Source organism: Lipotes vexillifer, unplaced genomic scaffold (assembly GCF_000442215.2).
Source record: "Lipotes vexillifer unplaced genomic scaffold, Lipotes_vexillifer_v1.1 scaffold639, whole genome shotgun sequence".
Taxonomy (NCBI): domain Eukaryota; kingdom Metazoa; phylum Chordata; class Mammalia; order Artiodactyla; family Lipotidae; genus Lipotes; species Lipotes vexillifer.
In genome coordinates this window covers 2,353,626-2,374,305 of record NW_006786377.1, presented here as the reverse complement: position 1 = coordinate 2,374,305, position 20,680 = coordinate 2,353,626, and the positions used below count along the sequence as shown (strand labels likewise).

At 43.0% G+C, this 20,680-nt stretch overlaps 2 protein-coding genes and 1 non-coding gene across 3 annotated transcripts in view; 1 reads left to right on the top strand and 2 right to left on the bottom strand.

The window, feature by feature from the left end:
• The window catches only part of ZBTB2 (zinc finger and BTB domain containing 2), a 23,942-nt gene extending 15,142 nt beyond the window's left edge, over positions 1-8,800 (bottom strand). The window contains exon 1 of the mRNA XM_007458747.1: positions 8,583-8,800. The gene's annotated coding sequence lies outside the window, so the exon portion shown is untranslated. The remainder of the gene's footprint in view (positions 1-8,582) is intronic.
• A 10,327-nt stretch (positions 8,801-19,127) lies between these two features.
• Positions 19,128-20,680, bottom strand: part of RMND1 (required for meiotic nuclear division 1 homolog) — a 39,361-nt gene continuing 37,808 nt past the window's right edge. The window contains exons 11-12 of the mRNA XM_007458746.1: positions 20,060-20,176; positions 19,128-19,230 (exon numbers count right to left, since the gene is read on the bottom strand). Coding sequence (XP_007458808.1) covers positions 19,198-19,230; positions 20,060-20,176 — 150 coding nt within the window. The 3' untranslated portion in view covers positions 19,128-19,197. The remainder of the gene's footprint in view (positions 19,231-20,059; positions 20,177-20,680) is intronic.
• On the top strand, positions 19,784-19,855 carry TRNAG-UCC (transfer RNA glycine (anticodon UCC)). Its single transcript has one exon. It is a non-coding gene; the product is annotated as a tRNA-Gly (tRNA).

Genomic DNA, 20,680 nt, shown 5'->3' with positions numbered 1-20,680 from the left:
CCTGCTGAAAATCCTCCTCTTGTTTCCCTGACGCCTTCAGGATGAAACCCAGATTCCTCAACATGGCTTACAGGTGACCTCACCGCTGCTCACTCTGCATTCCATGCTCTAGTGCTAAAATCTACACTATTCGTTCCCAGACTTCTGGGCTGCCAAGACCTACTAAAAACAAATCAAGCAACCTTGAAACTGGGGGTCCAACAGAGTGTGCTCCCTCTTTATTTTGAAAGGAAAGACATAAAATATTTACATACCTGCTAGGAATGGAGGGCTTTTCAACATAAAAAGGTAGACAGGACATAACGTCAGAATATACTTCTAGAGGAAGGACAGTGGCACTATATTCAACATATGGAAAAAAATTTTTTTCTAATGCAAAAAAAATTACAACAGAAAGTTTTACTTTATGACACTAAGTTGTGCCTAACTGTTTTCTTGATACAAGACTGTCCGTTTGGTGGTCCTTACCAAGTGATCAACAAGTGTCCCATTGTTCTGAAGTCCAGGTATGATCACAAATCCAGTTTTATCTGAGTATGTTGACGATAAGGAAGACAGAATGATGTATTTCACTCACTTGGGAAATTCTGGGTGAACTGAGATAAACTGCAGTTTTCTTTGCCCAGAAAATGTCCTGAATGACCAGGCCATTCTTGGGCTCCTAACAGAACATAACACTCACTGCTCAGGGGCCTCCCTCTCAAAGCTGAGCAGCTCAGCAACCTGATTTCTACTCACATGGTCAGGAGATGGGGCCTGTTTGAACTGGGCCTTGGAACTTCTGTGCAGGACCTTTGAATGTGCCACTTGCAGAGGGACCACCACTGACCGCCTGCCCCTCCCCCCCAGCTCTACTTGTCCTTTGCAAAATTTCCCTGACCTTCAAGACTGAAGGGTCTTCTTACCTCCAGAGCCTCTGTGAACCTGCCTGATGCTTCTGGAAAGCCAGCACTGAGTGCTACTTATCATTTATTACTTTATCCCATGTGCCTAAGCATACTGTCTGAGGTTCCATATTTGTTAAATAAATTAAAAACTACATGTTTAGAGAGTAGAAGAGTGTTGAGTTCCAATCATCGGTTGGCCCGACCAGTTGGGTGATTTGGGGGTAAAAGTTCAGTTTCTGTTTTTCCTAGATTAACTCCAAAATTCTCATGAATTTAATGTGTGCTATATTTTGGAAGAATTTTTCAATTTTAAAATGTCACCTCGTGTTTCTTCATGCTAATAATTATGTTCTTAATAGTGCTTTATAGTTTATAACCCTTCACACACATCATTTAATCCTGGTCAATACCATGGTATATTGTCTTCTTACTATTTGTTTCATTATTAATTACAATAATAACCACAGCATTAATAATAAATGACCACTTATGTGTCAAGGATTAATTAGCCTTTTTCCAGAAGAAATTTAGACTTAGGGAAGTTAAGTAACTTGCCCACATGCAGAGCTAGCTCTTAAGAAGCAGATCTGGGAAGTGGTCATGCACATGATGAGAGCTTTCTAAGGTGCCAGGGGCAGTGGATACAAGTATGAAGAACACACAGAGTTTAAGGGTATAATCAAGTAAATACACAGATTTCTAATAGCCAACTCTGATAAGAACTATCAAAGAAAAATATAAGGAACTATGAGGTCATAAAATTAGGGTCTAATTTGGGGATTGTGGGTCAGGGAAGGTGTTTGTGAAGAAATACAAGTTAAGCAGATATTTAAAGAACGAGAAGAGTTAACTGGGCAAAGGTAGAGTATTCTAGGCCGAGGGAGCGGCATTTGCAAAGGCTTTAAGACAGGAGGGAGCAAGATGCAACTGAGGAACTAAAAGAAGGTCAATGTGGCTGAAGGGCAAAAAGCCAGAGAGGAATGAGGCAGGTGAAGCTGAAGGCTCAGGTTTTGTTAAGGATTCTGGTCCATATCTTAAGAGCAGTGAGGAGCTCCCACAGGGGATTTGAAGAAAGGTGACATGACCAGATGTGTACGATATAAATATCATTCTGAGCTGATCTACATGATCAGATGGCTGCAGCTGAAGGGCCAACCAAACAGGGGATGGTGGCAAAGAGGTGGGCAAGGGGAGGCCTGTTAGAAGTGGTTGAGAGGGGAGGTCTTCCAGTGGTCTAGAAGAGATATGACAGATCGGGTGGTGGCGATGAAGATGGGAGGGAGATGGACAGAATTTGAAAAACAGAAGATAAAAAAATCAGCAGAACTGGTTGCTGGTGGATTCAATGGAGGAGGGTGGGGGAGATTAAGGTGTCCTAGGTAACCCCCAGATTTCTAACTTGTGTAACTGGATAGAGCATGGGGCTCCCCCCAGTGGTGGGAGCACAGGCAAAAACCCAGTTTTGTGGGGGAAGATCATGAGGTTAGGTCCAGACACGTTGGGATTGAGATGCTTTTGAGACATGCCAGGTAGGGATGTAGGGTACTTGTCGGTCAGTAATGTTGGTCTGGAACTCCGAAGTCTTGTCTGTAATTTATGTCAGAGTCTTTGGAGAAGCCAGGTGTGTCTGACTCTAGAAGTCACATCCTTAAATCATTACATGATAGTTCAAAGAGGTTAAAACTGTAAACTAACAGGAGTCCGCTGAACCCTGGTCTTCTGGGTGTAAATTTCACGCTCTTTCCACGACACTACCTTGCTCTACAGGCCATTCCTAAAAGTTCTTACCAGTCGTAGTCACGGAGGGCCAACAACCTGACATAAAACTGAAGACCTATATAAAGCCCCCACCCATTCAACACTATGAATGGAATGTAAAAAAAAAAATCATTTGTTTTTCCTAAATCAGAATAGTGAGCAGAGAGGAACTGAAGACAAGTAGAGATAAAGAGGGGAGTCAATTCGTAAAAGTGAGATTTCACAGAATGCCTTCTTACGTACGTATACGTGTACAAAGTGGCTTTTTTCTTAAGCAAATTCAGAGACTGTAAGACATAACATGTTGAAATAAATTAAAAACACTTTCCAAAGCCAAATATACATAATCGTTTATATTATTTAATGCTTTGGGTTTTGCCTTCACCACTGTATCACTCTGAAAATGGGATACTACCTAGATGTCGAGTGCTTTCAGCTGCCATCACATAGCACACGGTGGGCTGATCCTTGAGTAAATTACTCATCTTTTGGAGGAACAGCTGAATGGGACATATGCAGTCACATTATATTTTGACAACCCAAGTTCCTCCTTCATTTTTGGTATAAGAACAGGAGACCAAAACAGCTTTTGGGAATTGATGATTCATTTTTTAAAGATAATAGCCCTTCTAAGGTACTAAATACCACTTAGATTACCCACTTCAAGGGCACTAAAAGGGTCCTCTGGAGTCCTTGATTTTATTTAAGTGAAGTATAAATGAATATTGTAATGCACAGGACACCTCAGTAATAGAAAAAGCACTACCCACAAGTAAGATTGATTCTTTCAAGTAGTAGTTTAGACCACTTACCAGGAGGAAAAAACTGCTTTTTCAATTAGTATTAATAATAATTAATATTTGAGGGCCTATAGAGTAAACTTGAATGAGGCTGGTTGTTTGAATTTTAATATATTTTAAAACCGTATTTCGAGGCTAGGAAATGTCTTTAGTTGTGATGATAGGTTGACATATTTTTCTTAACATTTCTTTAGTCAATCCTCCCCATAGTAATTAGGAAAAGGAGGGACATACACTTACCACTGGCACTTATTCTGACTTTGAAAAGGATTGCATTTGTAAAATATTTCTTTTTAATTGTATTTTGCTTAAGTTAACATTAAAATTAGTTTTTAATTTCTGAGTATAAGTTGAGGTCAGAAGGAGGGAGTTCAGATGTCAAGGAGAAGCAGGTCAGAGATTTATGGCTAAAAAGAGTTGATATTTAAGTGATAATTTGAAAGGTATTATGCTACAACCAACTTTAAGGAAACTTACATGTGGATGTGACCACACAGCAAAATTGAAAACCTAATCTAATTTGCTTCTAATAACCCTCCAAAGTAGAGATTGCCTTCCTTTTTCTTATATTATGATTAGTAAAATTAATCTGAATTAATTAATTATGATTAGTAAAATTAATCTGAAGAAAACATAATCACCTATAGGTGTAGCTCCATGTATGCCAGAGAGGAGCTCCAATATATTTTAACTCAAAGTCTTAACTGACTAATTCACTTCAATATTTTATTTCAGGGTTCTCAAACTTTTTGGTATTAGGAGCCCTTCACACTCTTTACAATTACTGATGATATCAAGAGCTTTTGTTTATATGGAATATAACTATTGATATTTATATTAGAAATTAAAACTGAGAAATTTAAAAACATTTATTAGTTCAATTAGACATAGCAATAATAAGCCCGTTGCATGTTAATATAAATAACACATTTTTGTGAAAAAAAAATTATATCTTCCAAAATAACAAAAAAATAGTGAAGTGGCATCTTTTTATATTTTTACAAATCTCTTTGATAGAAGACAATTGGATTCTGCATTCACCCTGCTTCTCCATTTACTCTGCTGTGATGTCTGTTTTGGTTGAGTATTAAAGAAAATCTAGTCTCACCCACATACGCAGTTAAAAAAAAAAGAAAGTATTTAAATAGACTTTTCAAGTAATTGTGGATATTCTTCTTTGATATTACACCAAAATTTGACAAGTGGTAGTTTCTTAAAGGTTAGTTGTGCCATCTAAAAGTTTTATACATCAATGAATGAAATTTACCTGCTCTATTACAGTAAAATTCATTGCTGTCTCTTACACTTTGAATGGATCGTTTACCCATTCATGACTTTTAACACTGCCTATTGGTTATTTGGAAAATGTCAGCTCATTGAGTTATGCAGATCTCCCCAATGTTGACACATTTGGTCAACAGTGAAAAAGGCCAGTAACATCTTAGTATCATTATGAAAATAGCTTTGACCTTATGGAACCCTGAAAGGGTCCTGGGGATTAACAAGGGACCGTAGACCACACTTAGACAATCCCTCTTCAGAATCACTCTGGGGACATGGAGAATCTAAATGACTAGGTGGGGCATAGAAGAACATGTGTACACTTTGAAATTGTTCTCACATTATTTTGAAGTTCACCCTTGCTTCATGCAGAACTTAGGGGTGCACAATATTTAAAGAAACTGTACACGAAAGCCTCTTGTAAAGTAAAAGATTTGTCTGATAAGTACTTAACCAGAGACAGTGAAGTGTTTTGCAAATTCCTATCTTTGCATATGGAGCTTTCTTGATGTGAGAATGTCACATGATGCAAACCTCATGCATGTGAGCTGGGGATTCTGCATTTGAGCATAAATACCAGCCTCAAACTTGCCTAAAGTCTTCACCGTCTTGGCCAGCCAACTCCTTGTAAGTGTTCTTTCTGTGGCTACTGACTGCATCAAGGGCATATCAGCACTGTAAAACACAACCGTATTTACTATGGATTCAAAGAAATATTTAATTATTTAAGTTTAATTTGTTAATAAAAATTATAACCTACTTGAGCATAAAAAAGGTTAAGAAGTATTCTTGACCTAATGCTTAGAATGTTAAATTTCTTTTTCTTCAGGGGGAAAAAAATTCTCAATTCCCTTTTTGGTTTTCAGGGTCATGCTTTGTGACCCAAAGATCATAAGGAAGTAGGAAAAGTGACAAATGCCCTTTTGTCAGGTGTATTTTGAAATTTATGGTAAAGTCTCCGGCTGACCAGCAGTTCCTCCCTTACTGTGATGGCCTGGCGCTACACTACTCGCCCAAAGTCTCAAAAGTTACTTCACAGAAAGGTGAGTGGGTCTAGGGATGAAGCAACAAGCCACAGGTAAGAAATGGTAGGAGAGTCTCCCAACTCCAAGGAAGCTGATCCCAAGCCAATGCCATAGGTCAGCCTTAGACATCTCCTTCACTTCCCACCTCTATGTTGGTGATTCTCAAGCTGGGGAAAAAGCCTATCCCCTTACACAGGGATATATATCTTCTTGGAGGAACTGGGGTAAATGCAATTTTATATAATTTAATAAAACTTTTATATCACAAAAGTGCAGATTTTGGAGGACAGTGCAAAGTTCATATTAACCATTAAGATAAAAAAGAAACTGTCATAGCTTTTATTCTATGACCTAATACATCTAGTGTTTATTCTCTGCTGCTGGAGTATTCCACTGGAAGAGTTGGCGGAGCACCGGTTATTTACGTCCTCTCTGAAGAGAAGCTTTGAAACTGGCAAGTAAGCAGCTGGACTGTACAGCAGAGCTTTAGGGGTGGTTTATCTGCCATCCTGTAACAGGGCTCCTCCACTGTTGACTATCTGTGGCACCGATACCATTGGTATGCCACTTCTTGTACTTTGAGATCTGGTTGATGGTTTCAACACAGGTCAAGTCTTTGGCTAGAAAATAAACTTATACAAACCACACATTTATTAAGTGAGAAACGCCCAGTTTACAGGAATGTATTATTAGTCGTAAACTTCCTTCTTCAAAATTACTTTTAACAGTTTGAAAATGCCCTGGACACACACCAAGATCACTTAGAATGCAAAATAAAAATTTCCTTTAACAATTAATTTTGGCTTGTAATAAATCAGAGAAATTAGGGTTTAAAACGTCTTAGTTCTGATTTCCTAATAAAATATCAGGTCCCTCAGACTGAAAAGCTCGTGATACTTACACCCTACTCCAGTGACCCATTAGGGGTCAACATAGAGGGTCGGTCCTAGGAAGGAAACCCAGAGCACCTTGGAATTCTGCTTGAACCCGTGATTCCGATCTTTTTAATGCTTTATTTTACTAAAACAATAACCTATGAAAATGAATAGACCTGAGACTCATACGCCAAGGGGGCCCATTGTATGATGAAGAGCTAAGGAACACTGCAAACTGGGGGCGGGGCAACGAGCCTGGGTTATTTCCCTACGGCATAATTAGGAGTTCAGCAGTTGAAGTTCTCGCAGTAAATGGCGTAGCAATAACTAACTACATTTTCACTCTGCCCAACCACTTTCTTGCCCGCTCTGCTACCCCTTAATTCACTTAACTACCCTCTTAATTCACTACCAGCTAAAAGGGACAAAAACCTCGCTTCCTAAGCACCTTTTGCATTACCACTTCTCTTTGCACCCTTGTTTAAAAATGGATGGTTTGGGGGTTTCGCTACACCGAGAAAACGACTCCGGCCTCGGGAAGCAGCCTCCGCGCCCCAACATCCCCTCCGCGGAGCCCTACGCGGGTGTGAGGGCCGCATCGGCCGGGAGCGCGGCTCGGAGGCCGGCCCCAAGGCCAAGCAGCCAGCAACCACAGCGCAGCTCTGGGCTAGCCTCGGCCTTACCGGAGGCGTAGATCGCCCGTGGAGCGGAAGCTGGAAGCCACCGCTCAGCGCACCCACCCCCGCGGCACGGGCGGGGGCCAGCGTTTCCCCCCACCCCCAGCCAGAAAGCGGCTCAACGGCCGCCCACTCAGCCTAGTCCCGCCAGCCTCGCCCCGCCCCGCCCCAAAGGGCGGGCGCCGGGCCGGGGGCGGGGCCAGGCGCCGCGCACCCCCGCCCCGCCCCCATCCCCGAGGGGCTGAGGGGAGAGGAGGAGCGACGCACTCGGGCCGCGCCGCACGCTCTCCGCTTTCCTCAGTCCCGCGTGCGCGCGCGCGATCGCCCAAGTCCCGCGGAGTTTAACACAATGCCGACGCCTACGCCGTGCGCAACGCCCCGGCCGGCGCAACAGCTCCGGCGCCGGGGGCGGGGGGGTGGCCAGACAGGGCGAGGGGAAGAGCGCGCGCGAGAGCGGGAGACAGCGCGAGACCCGAGGAGGCCGGAAGCGCGCGTGCGCGCCCCCGCCCGCGAGCGGGGAGGCGGAGCCGGAGCAGTAGCGGCAGCAGCTGTAGGAGCCGCTGCAGCTGGGAGAAGCGCCAGAGAGGCCGGGCCTGCTCCGGTCGGACCGGATCCCTCCCCTCCCCCTCCGTCTCCGCTCCCCTCCCCCAAACCCACTTCCGCAGCTCGCAGCCTTGCCGCCGAAGAAGCAGCGGCGGTGGCAGCAGGAGGCGGCGGCGAGGCGATTACGGAAGGATTACGCACCTGACGGGCCGGCCTCTTGGGGCTCCAGCGCGGGACCGTCACCGGCCGCTGCCGCTCGGGACGCGCTTCGCGGTGGCGGCGGGAAGGGAGGGACCGGCGACGGGGAACGGAACGCGAATCGCCCCCCTCCCCTTTCTCCCTCCCTCCTCCTCTCCGCCGCCCGCCCTCTCGGCTTCCGTCCCCTCCCCCTCGCGCAAAGCCCCGGATGGAGCTGCTGCCGACTCGCCGCCGCCTGGCTCCGGGGGATGGTTTTGTCAGGCGGCCAGAGCCCCGGCGCCAGGCGCAGCCGCCCCCGCCCCTGCGGGGCGCCCGTGCCCTCGCTTCCCAGAACCGGGTCCCCGTGTGGTCCGGGCCCTCCGCCTGCCTTCAGCTGAAGCCCCGGGACTGGGGTCATTCGTCTTCTTTGTTGCCACCGTCGCTGCCGGAACCGTTTGCGAGCTCCGGTGGCCCCCGCCCCCCCTTCGCTGTTCCTGAGCCCGGGCCGGGGGCGGCACGTGGGCACCGGCCCCGGGAGGCGGAGGCGGTGCGCGCTTACCTGTCGCCGGTGCTGCTGCGGCGGGGGGTGTGGAGGAGGCACCGCTGGGCAGCCTTGGCCGTGCTCTCCCCGCCGCCGCCGCCTCTGCCTCTCGCTGCTGCTGCTGCTGCCGCCGCGGTCGGTGTCTCCGGCGCGGCGGCGGCGGCGGCGGCGGGGCTTTTCCTGTCCGGTTACGTTAAGGTCACATGACCGAGAGAGCGGAGCGACTAGTGCAAAGAGGCTGAGAGCGGCTCCCGCCGGGGGGGAGAGGCGGCGAGAGAGCTGTGGCGGCAAGAGCCCCCTCCGCCCCCCCAGCCGCCTCCCCTCCCCCCGCCCGCCTCCGCCTCCTGCTGCTCTGCCGCCGCCGCAGCCGCCGCCGCCTGCAGCACTAAGTACGCTGCCGCTCCCACCCAGGCTCCGCGCTCTACTCCAGCCAAACTTCTGCAGACCATGTGCAGCCGAGGCGAGGAAACTTCTCTCCACCTATTGGGGCTGGAGGCTTGAGTCACAAGCCCCATGTTTACATGAAGTGTTAGGTAGGACAATCCTGGAGATGCTCGGGGAAGGGATGGAGAATTACTGCTTGGGTCCTTCTGCAAGCTTGTGCTTGACATCTCTTGGCCTATAGCTTTGTCCCTCTGCTTCCCGTATTAGCATAAATTTTAACCTTGAAAGACTTGAAATGGATTGGACTTGAGAACCAGGGAGATAGTTGTGAAATTACTAATACTTTTTTTATCGCCAGTGGTAATTGAGAAGGCATACTGGAGTAGATACGCTTGTTGGTGCTGTGTGTAGAGGTAGAGGTGCTTCCTTGCAGACCAGATGAGTGTGATGTAAGACGTTTCTGTTAGGATTGAATTTGGTGCTTATTTCAGTAATTGGGTTTTAGCTTATGAAGCTTTGGTCCAGAAAAGTCGAAGTCTGCAAAGCGTGTTTGTTACTTACGAACAATTTACTCTCCTTTGAAGCTTTGGTCTCTGAGATATTGTTAGAGTGGGTTCCAGAGTTGGCCATTCTGTTAAATTTAGAGGTCTTGAAATCTTTTAACGGGGAGGTCCTGAAACATGGTAATAGGGCAAGCATGGGGTTTAATATTCATTGATGGTCATTCTTAACATGTTAAAGTTTACTTTTGCGTCATTGCCATTTTGCTAGAATTTTATATCTTTAGAAGTATGATTTAGTCCTTTGAGGAATGCATTTAACGATTTTTTTGTTTTACATATCTAGGATTTTGAAGACTTAAAAAAGAATATGGCCTGATTTGTAAGAAAATGGAGGCAGCAGTTCCTAGGCTACTCTGGTTTTAAAGCATGCTATCCTGGATATAAGCTCCTTGATTTGATGTGGAACCCATTTTGGTTGACATAGCCAGAGCTAAGCACAGTGCCCTGGCACATAGTTCACAAAATACTTAAGGCAAGTTTATTATCTTAAGACAGTTAAATTAACATACAGCAGTGTCCCTGCTAAAAATCTGCATGTGATTTGGTAATCCAGTCGTACCTGGGGCTACTGATGACTAATTCCTTCTTTGAAGACAAAATAAGCAGCTGTGTAACTTTAGTGGTCCAGAAGTGAGTAATAGATTTAGTACATACCTGCCTTGAACTTTCTTGTTCTTTGATCAGCTAGATAAATGACTTGTGAATGGCTAAATGTCTGCCTTTCAAAACCAAATTCTGACCCTGCTGTAAGCATTTCTGGTGCTTCTATCACTAAAACATCAAAGTTGGCCATTAGACTGGCATGCCAGTTTCCTTTGGATTTCCTGTATTCCTTTACAGTTGAGATCTGTTTCATCTCATTAGGAAACTAAAGTGATTTTGATTGGTAGACATCCTTAGAGATGTTTGGGTTCTTAATTCTTTTAGACTTTGAACTTTCAAGTTTATGGACTGATGAGTGCTTACGTGGAGAGTGAACTGATTTAAGAGAAACCAAAGGAAAAACTGAGCAAAACTAATGCTGAAGTTTTAGATGAAGCCATTGGGCAGAAACTTGGCTATGTGTCTCAAGTATTTGGCGTTGAGTCAGAGTAACTATGCTTATTCTTAAGATCAACAAATATTTTCTCAGTACCATACTCTATATAGTTGTATAGAAATAAACCCTGGGGTTATTCCTGAAACTCTGAATCTCCTTCCTAGAGAAAGTGCTGTCAGGAGCATCCTAGTCTTTTCTTTTAGAGCTGCTGCTCTGGAATTTAGAACTGGGTGGCTTTGCTGCTAATTCTTGGAAGGCATAATGATGGATACTTGGATTTTGCCAAGTATGCCAATTATTTTGATTTTTAGTCACCATCATCAAGTAATAGCATTATAAGGACTGCTATACAGACTATATCTGCTTTCTACAACTGGTTGAAGTAGAAACATTTTGATGGATACATATGCAAAGGTTGGGGAGAAAACTTAGTTCTTGCAGAGAATGGCTAGTAGTCTGTCCGGATTGGGCCAGGGGAAGCTGTCAATTAGTCTGGTTATGGGAGAGCCACAAATGCCCTGAGTAAGTAATAAGAAAAAGAAGTTAAGTCATCTGTTTAGTGTTTGTGTACTGATCTGTTTTGCATTTTGAAAATAAATTCGGCAAATTGGGATTTCAAAAATAGTTTCACACATTTTACCTCAAAGAAAATCTCAGTGCAAGCAAATAATCGAGTGACTCATCAGAAGTTAAGTTATGCATAAATATTCTGCAGGGTCTTGTGTTGCTGAAAGTTTTGATATGTGTTATGCTGAGGTGCACCCAGAGATATATGCACTTGCTTGTGTTCTGAAGAGGATAGTTCCAGGGAGACTTGGACAGTGGGCAGAAAGCAGTTTAACAGTACTGTACTTTGGGGTTTTTTTTGGGGGGGGGGGCAAAAATTTGTTTGCGCTCAGGTTGAAGATGGAATTTCCTTTAACACTGATGATGAAAGTAATCGTAAGAGGAAGTAATACATGTGGGTACATCCCAAAGCTTTTTCATTCCATAATTTTTTGAAGAATGTCCTATGGGTAATTTCTTAAATTGGGAGAACAACATGCTTTTTTACATGCTTGATTTCTAAGTCTAGGGTAGATGCCACACCTGTGTTTGCAAGCTTAACATAAGTCAGAAAAGATGTATTTTGTGTGTCTTATATTTTGTTGTTTTTGTTAAAAAGTTTATAGAAAATGCTTATTTTATAGTTGATTGTTATTGAGACTGTATTCCTTCAAGGATTCCCTATACTTTAGCAGTTTTTTTTGTTTTAAACCTATTAACGTAGGCATGTGGGTTTCAAACTTTTCCTATTGAGATTCTAAAAAATATATTTTATTAAATGCTACCTGGTACCCACATACATGTAAAGTTGAAACAAAATTTTCAGGAAATAGTACTTGTTACTATGGGTATATACTCTGCTATCTTTTGTTTCATTTTTTAAAAAAAATTAGCTGATTGTGGTACCTTAAATTGATTTCATAAATCACAAATGGATCAGGGTCCACAGTTTGAAAAAACTGGTATTTCAGTTTTTAGTATTAGCTGCTGTTACAAATTATCCCAACACTTAAGTGGTTTAAAACAGTGAACATTTGTTTATCTCTGAATTTCTGTGGGTCAGGAATCTGAAAGTAGCTTAGTTAGGTAGTTCTGGGTCAGGGTCTTTCATGAGGTGTTTTTTATGTCAAGATGTTGACTGAGTTAGAGGATCTGCTTCCAGGGCGGCTTACACTCCAGCGGGTTAGTACTCCGTAGTTCTCGGTTCTTCTCCCTGGGGCTGCTTGAGTGTCCTCACAACATGGTGGTGGTTGGCTTCCCCCAGAGCAAGCGATCCAAGCAAGAGTGAGGAGGAAACATCACCATCCACCACACGCTGTTAGTTAAAAGCAAGTTAGTCCAGCCTGCAGCCAAGGGGAGAGGAATTAAGCTCCATGTCTTAAAGGGAAGTCTCAAAGAATTTATGACATTTTAATAACTACCACAGTTCTATATTTTTCCTGTTTATGGATGAATTAGGATTGAACCGGAATTCTTGCTGAAGTCAATCTGTAAGTAATTATCTTAGTTAATTAAGTCAGTTTTTTCTCTGAAGGCGTTTAGTCACACTCCTTCCTCTAAAATTTGAGAAGACAGGCTCAAAGAAGTTAGGTAATTAACTAGCCAAGCCCATTCAGTCTAGGAAAACGAAACAGATTTTCTCTGACTTTTTGTCATGAGAAAATAATAATCTGTGTGCTGATAGAGATGAGAAAATTGGCTGATTTAAAAAAAAAATCTTTTCTGAAGAAGTTTTAGTGTGGGACTTTTGTTCTCTAGTCTTCCAGCTTGTATTCTTTTACATAATCGTAGTTATAGTGTCAGTTTATTTGTCTCTGGATAATGCTTGATGTCTTTATGAATTTGCAGACTCCTCATAGCAGCACCCCCGTCCCAATTGATTTTTAGAGGAAACGGAAAATGTACTAATTAAATGAATTTTAACTACTTTACGGTTAGCTCCATGTGCTGCCTATATTACTGACCCTGAGATTGTACTGTAACTGTAATTGTACTGTAACTCTTCCAATTAGCACATTTCCAGGACCTAAAAGAAGATGTTACAACTAAAAGGTAATCAGGGTGTGCGTGTAAAGAAAACTATACCATGTTTTTCTGCTGTGAATTTTTCATGGAGACTTCGGATCTAGAAGGCTTTGTTCTAAGCCTAGTTTTGGCTGACCGCTCCGAGGAGTGGGGTGAGTCCCTGGCATGGGTAGCGTGAGTGAGGCCAGGATGAGTTACCAAGGCTCACCTTGATTGTTTGTTTGTTTTTTTCATTAGGCTTTTCTGAGTAATAGGTGGGGATACAGTAAATCGTCTTACACTTCTGCTGTTGCAGAATGGGATAATGGCTGCTTTTTTCTTAGACTGCTTTCTAGTTTATCTTACCACCAGGACACCTGACAGTTCTATTCTGCCCTAAAGCACTGATTGTACTTACTTAAGTAATTACTTTTCTTGGTATTTATTTATATATGTTGTATCTCCCATCCCCCTGTAAGATCCTTACAGGGACTTACTTTCAGATATACTGCTGGTACTCAAGTACTTGAAGAGCTGAATTGAATTTGTAGCTGAAGGACTGAAGATGATAATTTCTCCCACCACAACTGAATGAAGAAATGTTTAGTTTTGAAGAAAGCCTCTGAATATAGGTGGTGGGTGCAGCTGGTGTATGTGTTAATCACTATATCTGTTCTTTAGATGCCCACAGTCTGGTGGGGGAGAACACAATCATATACTTAATACACAGTTTGTTCTACACTACACATGTGCAAAATGGTGTGCTGGTACAATGAAGTTGGTGTTAGAACTGAATCTTGAAGGGTGAGTGGATAAGATGTGGTTTTGTGACATGTTTGGCGTTGTGCATTTCTCAGCTTTACTCCATTATACATCTATCTTGAATTGTTTTACTTTTGGCAAGTGGCCATCATAGTTTGATAAGTTGCTTCTTTCTGTGGCATGCATGCTCTTGGTATATTATTTCTGTAGAACTGTGCTGGTCCAGTTCAGTAGCTCCTAGCCACATGTGGCTTTGTAAGTTAATGTCACAGTAGCCACACGTGCTTCAGTATCCACATGGGGCCAAGGCTACCATATTAGATGACACAGATATTGAACATTTCTCTTATCACAGAAAGTTCTGCTGGACAGTGCTGCTCCAGAGTCAGTCTGCACATTTTCACATTATCTGTAGAGTGTTAAGTTAGGAATAGAGTGAGAAAACTTAACAGCCTCCTGACATTAGGAGAGACAGAGTGGTTGGTGTTTATGAGTAGAGGGCAGAGAATATATATTTACAGTGGTTAAGAATATAGGCTTTGGAGTCAGATCTGGGTTGGAATCATACTCTGTCCCTTAAGCTGTTTGGCTTTGGGCATGTTATTTAACCTCTGAGCCTTAGTTTTTGTTTTGTTCAAATAGGGATAATATTTATCTCAGGGCTGTGTGAGTATAAAAAAAGTGTATGTAAGGGGCTTAGCACAGTGCCTCAGTAAATGACAGGATCATTAATATATTTTTGAAATAGTCACTGATTTAAAGAAATCTTTAGAGTTATCTTAAACTAAAATTAACTGTTTTTCCTTTTGGTGTACAGTTCTGTGAACTTGAATATAGGTGCACATTTATGTAACCCCAGTCAGGATACAGGACAGCTCTGTCACTTTAGAAAACTCCCTCATGCTGTCCTTTGGCATACTAACCTCCTCCCACTCCTCTCCCTGGCAGCCAGTGATTCCTTCTCTATCACTTTTTGTCTTTTCTAGCATGGTATATAAATGGAATCATATAATATGTAGTCTTTTGAGACGGGCTGCTTTCAGTCAGCTAAGTTGAGTGAAAGAGTCATAAAAAGTTGTAACATGTATTAATAGCACAACGGATTTTTAAAGATGTTAGTTGTGAAATATTAAACAAAAAAAGTGAGTCTGAAATTTTGCTTATAGAATTGTGTGTGACTGGAGTTTTTAATGTTTGAAAGTGAAATTAATGATGAAATATATAGGGGGAAACTGCTTCCCCCAGTTGATGACAGCTGTGTATGTATCAGCTTGTTTTTCTTTGTGAAGATAGTTGATCATTGGTGGGGGAGGTTCCTGTTTTTAGTTTTATTAAAGATCTGTAGAGTTGCCAGCACAGACCTGATTTGAAAAAGGTGGTGGTTTAAACATCATTAATTTCTAAAAATGTGGTCTGAAGATAACAGCTGGCTGCTTTGCCTAGACCTTCCCCAGCTTAACACTGAAAGCCTGGCTGCTCCAGAAAATCCCCCAGTGCCGGGAAACCCAGGATCTAAAAGGGCCACTTGAAGGAAATTTGAGGATTCCAGTTCATCAGATTTCATTAGTGAACCATCAGAGAGGTATTTGATACTAGTTTGTTGTCCTCTGTAAGTCTTCATTTGAGTGAGTTTAAGAAGCACTCTGGTCCATTTTCATTTTTTTCTTTCTCTTTGTTTTGGCTGCACTGCTGCGAGGAATCTTAGTTCCCCAGCCAGGGATCAGACCCGTGCGGCCCCCCTGCAGTGGAAGGTGAGGAGTCTGAACCACTGGACGATCAGGGAAGTCCCAGGTCCATATTTTTATGTTAGCAATATATATATATTTTATTTTTATTTTTGGCTGCATTGGGTCTTCATTGCTGTGCATGGGCTTTCTCTAGTTACTGTGAGTGGGGGCTGTTCTTCGTTGTGGTGTGCGGGCTTCTCATTGCGATGGCTTCTCATGGAGCATGGGCTCTAGGCGCACGGGCTTCAGTAGTTGTGACTCGCGGGCTCTAGAGCACAGGCTCAGTAGTTGTGGCGCACGGGCTTAGTTGCTCTGCGGCATGTGGGATCTTTCTGGACCGGGGATCGAACCCGTGTCCCCTGGCATTGGCAGGCGGATTCTTAATCACTGCGCCACCAGGGAAGCCCTCAGACGTGTTTCTTAACTAAGGATTCAAAGGGGATCCTGGGGATTTGATTCAGCCTTCATTTACTCTCAGAATCATATATGGGTTTTTACGCAGATGGACTGTACTAACAGTTAACTCATAACTTCACATATGTTAATCCCATTAATCCTCACAACCACCCTGTGAGGTAGTGCTACTATAAAACTCATTTTACAGATGAGGAAACAGGCCCAGAGAGGTTCTGTGACTTGCCCAGCATGATACCAGTACTAAGTGGTGTGGAGTAAGGATTCAAATCCAGGTTGGTCTTAACCACTGTACTCTTTTTTTTTTTTTCCCTAGTACGTGGGCCTCTCACTGTTGTGGCCTTTCTCACTGCAGAGCCCAGGCTCCGGACGCGCAGGCTCAGCGGCCATGGCTCACGGGCCCAGCCGCTCCACGGCATGTGGGATCTTCCCGGACCGGGGCACGAACCCTTGTCCCCTGCATTGCAGGCGGACTCTCAACCACTGCACCACCAGGGAAGCCCCACTGTACTCTTGTGACAGAAATTTGGTACCACTTTGAGGAGTGCTTCTGTAGCCACTGGTGAATATACTTAACTTTTTAGGCTCTCCTCAATATTCTGGTATAATCTCTTAGACATTTTGTTCTGAGAGAAGCTGTGATCTTGAAAAACTTCTATGTTTGTATTATACCTAAAATAATTTAAAAAACTCTCTATATAAAGTTGAAGCTTTTATCATAAATTTAAATACTTGAAAAATATGTAATTTCTGACATAAGTATTGATATTTTAAAATATTTAAATTATATATAAACAATAAAAATAAATTATAATTTATATCTTTAATATATCTTAGTGGAATGTAATACAATAAGTTGATGTCCATCGTGATCCATTTAAACATAAGTACACGATTCAAGTGTTACCTTCCTTTTTCTTCTTGAAAACTGTATTTGTTACATTTCCCCCACAAAACGTTATCCTAATAAATTTTTATGCTTGAAGGTCTTACTTTTTGTTCTTTGTTACGTATTTGTGTATAAGTTGAAATGTTAAATTTTAATTTGCCATGACCATAAAGCACTAAATGTTCATGTTCTTTTTGTTGTACTAAAATTTTATAATTACACAGTTGACCCAAACAGCAAATTGTACACATTGATACTTGGAGTAAAATTTTACTGGAAATGGCCCCTCGTATTAAAGAAGACTCTGTTGACCAGTATTTCAATTTGTCCCTTGGCTTTCTAAAGATTTTAAAATGCAGGTCAAGTATATTTAAAGGTTTTAAAATATAGTGGACCAAACTAAAACTGAAGATGGGTGAGATGCCTTCTGTACATTGTGAGATTGGGAAAATGGGAAAGGAAAACAGGCTTGATATGCTGCTTACAGGTGACAATGCAGGCACAGCGAGTTTATGAAAGTGCTGATGTGGAACTTGAGGATCTAGAAAGCTTTTTTTTTTTAAGGTAGAAATGAGTTTTCTTTTTTAAAAAACATTTATTTCTTAGCTGCGTTGGGTCTTTGTTGCTGCGCGCCGGCTTTCTCTAGTTGCGGCGAACGGGGGCTACTCTTCGTTGCAGTGTGTGGGCTTATTGTGGTGGCTTCTCTTGTCACGGAGCACAGGCTCTAGGTGCGTGGGCTTCAGTAGTTGCAGCACATGGGCTCAGTGGTTGTGGCGCTCGAGCTTAGTTGCTCCACGGCATGTGGGATCTTCCCGGACCAGGGCTCAAACCCGTGTCCCCTGCACTGGCAAGCGGATTCTTAATCACTGTGCCACCAGGGAAGTCCCTAGAAAGCAGTTTTTCTTTTTTCTTGTAGTACGTGGGCCTCTCACTGTTGTGGCCTCTTCCGTTGCGGAGCACAGGCTCTGGACGCACAGGGTCAGTGGCCATGGCTCACGGGCCCAGCCACTTCGCGGCACGTGGGATCCTCCCAGAGCTGGGCACGAACCTGTGTCCCCTGCATCGGCACGCAGACTCCCAACCACTGTGCCACCAGGGAAGCCCTAGAAAGCAATTCTTAAATTATCTATGCCCACATGTTGCATAGTCCTTGGTATAGGTACCTGAAATAGAAGACCGGTACTCAAGAAGAACTCTTGCGGTGCACTGAAAGACACCAGGATGGGCAACTTCACACTATTCCAGCAAATATATACCTGAATGTCATCAGTGAGGGTACAGATAAATGTGTATTCTCTTGGGAGTATACCATATAGCGGTTAAACAAGCTGTAAAGTGACTGACAGTGTCCCAATTTAGAACAGTAATACTCTGGATATGTATATAACTTATGAAAAATTCATTGTGATGGGGAGAGGGTAGTAGGGCAGGGGGATATGTGTAAAAATAAGGCAAATGAAGATAAAAAGGACTTTTTTTTTTTTTGTGGTACGCGGGCCTCTCACTGTTGTGGCCTCTCCCGTTGCGGAGCACAGGCTCCGGACGCGCAGGCTCAGCGGCCATGGCTCACGGGCCCAGCCGCTCCGCGGCATGTGGTATCTTCCCAGACTGGGGCACGAACCCGTGTCCCCTGCATCGGCAGGCAGACTCTCAACCACTGCGCCACCAGGGAAGCCCCAGGACTTTGTTTTTAAGAAGTTAATTATCAATTCAAGATGGTAAGCACATAAGTGTTAAATTCTTTGTACTTGGTATTTTTTAATTTTCCCTAAGTATGTGAGCAACTTAAAAAAATATTCCTCTGTGGGAAGAATATTTTGACCAACTTGGGAGTGAAAGGATGGAAAGTATTGATTAATAAAAGGGAAGTGCCAGTGAGCAGTCAGACTCAAATTACGCCACCTAAAAATAAATAGGTATACAAAGTTCGTTTTTGCCATTAAAGCCTACTTATTTTATAAATTTCAACACTTTGGAGTTCCTGTATGGTTTTCTTAGGGCCAAGCTTGGGATGCCCTGGGGAAAGGTTAGGAGCAATGCCCAAATTCCCCAGCTGCCCAGATTATCCAAAGTTCTTTAAAATATAAAATGAACATTATCCTTTCAAACTGTGTTATAGACCCAAATGCCAGATTCTTTATAGTTTTTATTCAAGCAGCAATACATTTAGAAACTGAAAAAGATCACTGTGACAGTTTCTTGATTAAAATTAAATCCCTATTAATCTCAACAGGTGAGCATTTATTTTTGATTGTAGAACTTCAGTATATCTTGCAATGACACTTTTCCTTTGGTCGTCACTTAATCAGAAAAATGCTCGTCCCAGCTCAAACATTACCTTACAAATAAAAAAGTTGAGAAGTATTAATAATTTCATAGCAAATCACTGGTACAAACTAAAATGACTTTTCTAAGGTCGTGATTAATGAAAAATGCTCCCGAAGTTAAGAATAACTTTTTTGTTATTACAGGGCATTACAGGGCAAGCTGCAGGTCTGAGGCACAGGTGCTTGGTGTTGGGTTGAACATTATACATTTACAGCTAGAACTTTCCCTAAATGCCATCTTTAAAAACGTGGAGGGAAGGACTTCCCAGGTTAGCGCAGTGGTTAAGAATCCGCCTGCTGATGCAGGGGACATGGGTTCGAGCCCTGGTCCAGGAAGATCCCACATGCTGCAAAGCAAATGAGCCTGTGCGCCACAACTACTGAGCCCACGCGCCACAACTACTGAAGCCCTCACGTTTAGAGCCAGTGCTCCGCAACAAGAGTAGCCCCCGCTCACCGCAACTAGAGAAAGCCTGTGCGCAACTAAGACCCTGCAGCCCAAAATAAATTTATTTAATAAATAAATAAAAAGCAAATAATTAAAAAAAAAAACGTGGAGGGAATTCCCTGGTGGTCAAGTGGTTAGGATTTGGCACTTCCACTGCCATGGCCTGGGTTCAATCCCTGGTCAGGGAACTGGGATCCTGCAAGCTGCACAGCATGGCCAAATAAAATAAATAAAAATGTGGAACTTTTCCAAAAATCATAATATGCATTTTCAAAATATTAACCACAGTCACTTGAAACCTGCCCTCACTTCCAAATAGACTTAACGTTTAGAACAAAGTCATGCTCCCTCCTATTGTTTTCTGTCAAGTTACTTTCATAAAAGTTACCTACCTCTATGGTGATAAGGATGACAATCATCCCTTCCAGGCGCAGCGTCCTCTTCTCAGTCAGGTGATTCCGCATCAGATCTGTTAGCTCCATGCAGTGCTGAAGCTTTTCATTCATGACCTGCATTAGAAAAATCTCAAAGTATCCTGTATATTTAAACATTCACTTACGCTAACAGTCGCATGCTTCAAAATTATAAGTTTGAAATAGGTGTGCAGTGCAAAATCACCCCTTCAATTCTTGCTCCTCAGCCCTCCCCAAAGGCAGCCTACCAGTGCCACTTGTCTCCTTTCTGTGAATCCACCCAGAGACGTTCTGTAATGCACAGATCTGACTGCAAGAAATACTTTGCATACTGAAGCTCTTATATTCATAAGACTTTGATGGAAGATCTAAAAATAAATTTTTTGATTTCTAGTTTTTCGTTGCTGCCCTTGGATTTTCAGCAGTTAATAAAAGCAAACCTGAAATACTCCTTTAGCATGGCCTTAAGATGACGAACAATGATTACCTTCTACTAAAACTGTTCCAAGCCCCGCAAACACAAAACTTGACCTGCTGCACACTCGCCACTAGATGGCACTGCCTTTTTTTTCTCCCCCGACCCCCGCCCCCCGCCCCGCC